This window comes from Solanum dulcamara, chromosome 5 (genome assembly GCF_947179165.1).
Source record: "Solanum dulcamara chromosome 5, daSolDulc1.2, whole genome shotgun sequence".
Classification (NCBI taxonomy): Eukaryota; Viridiplantae; Streptophyta; class Magnoliopsida; order Solanales; family Solanaceae; genus Solanum; species Solanum dulcamara.
Window position 1 is genome coordinate 60641863 of NC_077241.1, and position 6000 is coordinate 60647862.

The 6000-nt window shown below is 31.1% G+C and overlaps 1 protein-coding gene across 1 annotated transcript in view; it reads right to left on the minus strand.

The window, feature by feature from the left end:
• Positions 1–1904: 1904 nt before the first annotated feature.
• LOC129890644 (uncharacterized) overlaps positions 1905–6000 on the minus strand; it is a gene marked incomplete at its 5' end in the record, with an annotated part of 14800 nt that continues 10704 nt past the window's right edge. Inside the window, 2 exons of the mRNA XM_055966155.1 lie at positions 1905–2314; positions 2614–2764. Of these exons, the coding sequence (XP_055822130.1) occupies positions 1905–2314; positions 2614–2764 (561 nt within the window). The remainder of the gene's footprint in view (positions 2315–2613; positions 2765–6000) is intronic.

Below are 6000 nucleotides of genomic sequence, written 5' to 3' on the forward strand. Positions count from 1 at the left end.
AGGCCTAAAATTCCTGTCGAGCTAGTTCGTCTTAGGATCGTCATATCTTTTGACTCCGAACTCCAAAAATTACATTCTTGGTGACGTTGGAAAGAAGGCTCGACGACCTTTAATTTAATAGGTCATGGGCCACTCAGATTGTCGTCTTTCAAAAGGTAGGGTCATTAGAAGTCGACCCCTTATACGAACTCATCCTAAAACTTAGTCACGACGAATCTTTTCGACTTAGCTTGGTCCTAGGGGTCCTTCCACATCACCTCTAACACTGTTTAAATTTCTTAGGGACTCATCTTAACTCATGCATATCTTTACAATACTCGAGTTCGACCCTACCCATATACAAGAAGGGTCCAAATCTTAGGGAAAATATTTTAGGGGTGTTACAAATACTTAACCCACCATGGGTCTAAGTTATACAAAAATAAATAAAAGAAAAAAGAAACAAGTACCTGGAACACCACCAGTCTCCTAGGTTTATGTTGGAAACTTCAAACTTTATTTATATATACATCGTAGTAGTATTACAAACTGATTACAAACCATGAAGGAGAGAGAGAAAGTAGAGACAAGGAAGAGGGAAATCCGAACTTGAGAAATGAATTCTGATTCATTCCTTTTATAAACAAAAGTGCACAGTAAAAGTGCATAGTAAAATTCAAAAAGTCAAGCTAAACAATGTTGCACAGTGCCAAATAGTAAAAAGCGTACAGTAATCTTAAAATTTTCAACATTTCTACAGTAAAATTATTGTTGACACAGTAAAATCCACTATGCTTGCCATCAAATCTGTTTTTCTTTGTCTGCCTGTCTCTTTCACTGTGGTCCAATTTTAAATTTTCTTTTTGGCTTTATATTGTAAAATTTCATCTTCAACCTTTTTTATTATATCTAGAATCTCACTTGAGGCTATGTTGTTCACACTCTAAGAATCATTAAAGAGGTTATCATCTCCAGAATTATTTGGCATAGAATCATCATCAGTTCTAAACGGGGTCTGAATATCCTTTTTGATTTGTTCCATGTATGTTGTTACAAGTTCTTCCTGGGTTAATAATCCACCCTTTTTAATTTGTAATTTTCTGGTAACTTTGGCAAAATGGCTTTCTTCTTCTGAAAGTTTAATCTTATCAAATCTGTCATATTTAATAATGGCTTCTCCAATATCATTTAACAACTCCTGGCCGTATAATTTGCCATTTTGATCTTTTTGAGTTAATTTTGATCAAAACTTTGTATGAAAAAATCTACAAATACAGGGTAGGCCGTCTGAATCAGCTGTGACTTCAATAGTCCATTTAAAAATCCAAGGGATAGAGAATTTGAAGAAAAAATTCATTAATGGAGTTCCTGGGAATAATCTATCTTCTTTGTCTAATTCAGCAATTTTGGGAGTTGCTTCAATCCAAAGAGAGTACTGGTCTAAAAATAGTGATGGTAAAATTATGTTGGGGGGTTCGAAAAAAGACCACCATTTAACAAATCAGGCTAGGATTGTTGTACTTTTAAAAACTTGGGGACAAATTTTGATGAACCATGAATGCTATGGTCATCATTTTCATAATAAAGAGTTTTGGAAAATGCTTCCACATAATCCCAATAATTAAAATTTACAATGGTTTGTGCCACTTGGTGTGAATATTGAGAATCTTTGAGAGTGCTCAATCTCCATTCTTCAGGTAAAATTAATTTTTTAATAACAATCTTAGAGTAAGTAAAATATGATTTATTAGGGCCTCCAGTATTATTGTGGGTAATTTCCACAGACCCTGTTGATGTCAAAATCATTTCAAAGTGTAATCTATTTTTATAAGTTTGCATTGAAAATAATGCATTATTTAAATATCTCTTCATTACGACCCATGGATTATGTTTCCATTGAAAATCTTTTGGGTCTACATATAAAATCAATTCTTTTTTGAAATTAGTGTCAAAATCTCTTTGTTCGATTTGCCAATGACAGAGGCAAAAGAATGTTCATTAGTAGGATCCTCAACAGAGGTGTGTTGACTGGTAACATTGTTACCCCCATTAGTTCCAGCATTGCTGGCATTGATAAAATTCAGGTAATTTTGATAATCTTCATAAGACGGTCGAATACTGGCATTGCTAGCTGTTGAAGACGACGCACCTGGAGTAGAAATTGCTCCAATTAATCTTTTAAGGCTTGGAATCTGCCCTAGTGACTGAAATCTGTTTTGATTTCCTCGGGCTCTTCCTCTATTAGAAGACCCAGACCAACTCGGACGCATCCTGCACATGTAATGTTTATTCAAATACTCCCTGGTCAAAAAATCTGACAAACTATTTTCAATTCCTTTTTTATATTTAATATTAAAATCAAAAGGGGCTAATAGTGTTTGCCACCTTGCAAATATTTGTTTAGACACATTATGCTTACAATCTTTATTGAACATAAACTTAGCAGCCTGACAATCAGTTTTAATTAAAAAAATTTGGTAATATAAATTAGTTTGAAATTTTAAAACACATTTAACAATAGCTAAAAAAAAATTGCAACAGTAGCATAATTTTTCTGACTAGTATTCCATTTGCTGGTATAAAATTGAATAATAAAATCTTTTTTATCAATAGGAGAATATTGGATTAAAATACCTCCATAACCAATATCAGATGCATCAGTTGCAACAGTCTTCATCCAATTAGGATTAGCAAGAGTTAAACAGGGCAGTGCTTTAACTTTTAATTTAATATTTTTAACAGCAGTAGTATGTAAATCATTCCATGCGTTATGATTCTTTTTAATCTATCATACAAAATAGCAGTATTTATAGCTAAATCTTTCACAAAATGAGAAATGTAATTTAAACTACCTAAAAATCTCTGTAACTGGGTTTTGTCAGTTAAAACATCAGGAAATTTAGAAAAAAATTCAATACTTCTGGTAATAGGACTAATTTTTTCTTTTTCAATATTATGTCCTAAAAATCTGACATTTATTTGAAAAATAAGCATTTTTGGCTTAGAAATTACTAACCCATTTTGAATAACAATTTTCTAACATAATTTGAGATGTCTAAAATGTGATTCAATATTTTTAGAAAATACTAAAATATCATCAATATAAACAATAATGAAGTTGGTATAGGGTATAAAAATATTATTCATAATTTTTTGAAATTCTGAGGGTGCATTTTTAAAACCAAATGGCATAACATTCCATTCAAATTGACTCATAGGCACATTAAAAGCAGTCTTATATTTATCTGATTCAGTAATCTGAATTTGCCAGTAACTAGACATTAAATCAAATTTAGAAAACATTATAGCATCATGTAATCTATCTAATAAATCTTTTTTATTTGGAATCGGGTATCTAATCTATTTTAAAACTTTGTTAAGAGATTTGTAATTAATAATTAATCTTGGAATACCACTTTCCTGTTCAGGATGTTTATTAACATAAAAAGCAGTACAAGACCATGCAGAACTAGAATGCATGATTAAATTCTTTTTTAACAAATTATCAATCTCAATCTCGCATAATTCTGAATAATTAATATTTATTTGACAAAGTCTGGCCTTTGTCGGAATATTTAATTCATCAAAATAATCTTTATAAGGTAAAGTAATAGTCACGCCTCGAGAAGGTACCCTAGGCGTGGCCGGCACTCAGAAACTATCTCTGACCTCTGAGAGAACCACTTGGTCTCATCACTTATTCTTTCATCAGCGGAAGACTTAATAAGAATACTTATATGGGCTCTCCATTAATAACATCTAATGAAAGAAGAATTTTTTTTAGAAGAAGTAGTTTCAAAGGAGAACTACTCCAATTACATCATTAAACTCTGTCTATGAAGCCTCTAATACTCTTAGATGGTGTCAATGACATGTCCATGGCTATCTTAAAAGAAACATAATACTCAACAATAATTAAAGGATAAAGAGTTCCTCCGAATACAAGAAGGACTCACCAAATAGCTGAAAAATAATGATCTTCAACGAAGCTCCTGTTGAGGATCTCTAACACCTGTATCTGCATCATAAAACGATGCAGGTCGAATGACGTCAGTACGTGGAATGTACGAGTATGTAAAATGGAAGGAAGGTAAGGACATATATCAAGAAATTCCTCTCAAGAAAACTTAGATCCTAACTCAACATCATCTCAACATCAATATGTAATGCCAATTTAAAATAATTATAAAAAATGCTTACTCAGTTGGGAGTTTCTCTAACCGACAACCATCACTTATGAGGTAGCGATGATACAATGAAGCGATGTCGTTGCCACATCCATCCAATACCTTGTCAGGGTAAAGGACATCACTATATTGGATCCACTCATCAAAGTCCTCTTTTTGGGACTTAAGAGGTATAGCCTCCATCCTACGCTGGCTACGTAGTTTTGAGGTTTGAGTCAATTAAACTCTTACCCAACTCGGTGCTCAATACTACTTCCAAAATATGTGCTCATATTAATCTCATCATCTAGTCTCATTGGACTTTAATTTAAATCATCAAACTCATCTCATTACCTCTTCATCAATCATTATACTTCAAAAACATCATTTACATCTCATCAAAATATCTTGCTCAAAACATCATTTATCAAATTCATTTAAACTCAACTATTTTGCTCTTTTAAAACTCAATCAAAATACATATATAGTATTAATTCATATCACTCTTTTTATCAATAAAAATATTAAAAAGACAACATATTTACTCAAAACATGTATAAAAATATTCATGAACATCAAATTAATTAGGATTAATGGAAAAGTAGCCATGAACAATAATTCCAATAATATGAGAGACAACAATATTAATAATATTAATGCATAAATATATCTAACTCAATAGAAGAAGAATTAATTCATTTAGAATTCAAGATTTGGATAAAACTCAACTATAACTCAATTATAATAAATTTAAATATTGAGCGCATGGACGAACTCAATCCAATGCTATGAAAGCCTTACATACCTTAAATCGGAAGCTTTACTTTGAATTGGAACACTCTTGGATCTCTAGCCTTTTGTTCTCGCCGATTTGTTTGGTGTACTACCCGGAGTATAAGAATCACCAGAGTAGTATTTTTATACTACTAAAACTAAAACTATATTTGAGAAGGAGTAAAGAAGTATATAGAGAGAAGAGTTGCTTAAGAAAGCTTGGTGAATAAAATGAGGAAATAAGGTGGATATTTATAGGTGTGGAGGAGGGACCTAACAGTAAATAAACATAATCATAAAGGATGATCTTGAAAATTCAATGGAGAATTTTGATGTCATGGATGATGTCAAATGGTTCTAGATCTTTCTATGGTACGTGAGATGAAATCTCTTTTAACGGAATATCCGTTTTCGAAGCTGCGTTTGAATAAGATAAATTCCTTATTAGGATTTGGTGTCTTCATAAGAATTATAGATATAGAAGTCTAATTTTAGTTAGTTCATGAATCATCTAATTTGGAGCATTCTACATCGAGATATGAATTTTATTCTACAAATACTCCATTCCGTCACAACACTATGTCTTACAAAGATTAATTTATTTAATCTATTTAAACTCCAAATCTTAAGATATGTTCTTCATGAAAGTTGTAGGTAATGATGTTGTGGTTACTCAAAAATTTGAATCACCTAATTTAGACTATCCTATGAAAAGTTATACCCAAATTACTTTAGGTATGAGAGAACATGATCAAAATACTTTTAGAACATGATCAAAATACTTTAGAACATGATCAAAATACTTTAAAACATGATCAAAATACTTTAAAACATGATCAAAATACTTTAGAATATAATCAAAATACTTTAGGCATGAGAGAACATGATCAAAATACTTTTAGAATATGATCAAAATACTTTTAGAACATGATCAAAATACTTTAGAACATGATCAAAATTTTTTCATGCCTTCATATAAGGACTTTTGATAAATCAACAATTTAATGCATTTAAAAGCCAATATAAGTTAATATAAGATAGATAATTAAATTTCAAATATTTAATAATTTATGCATTTGGA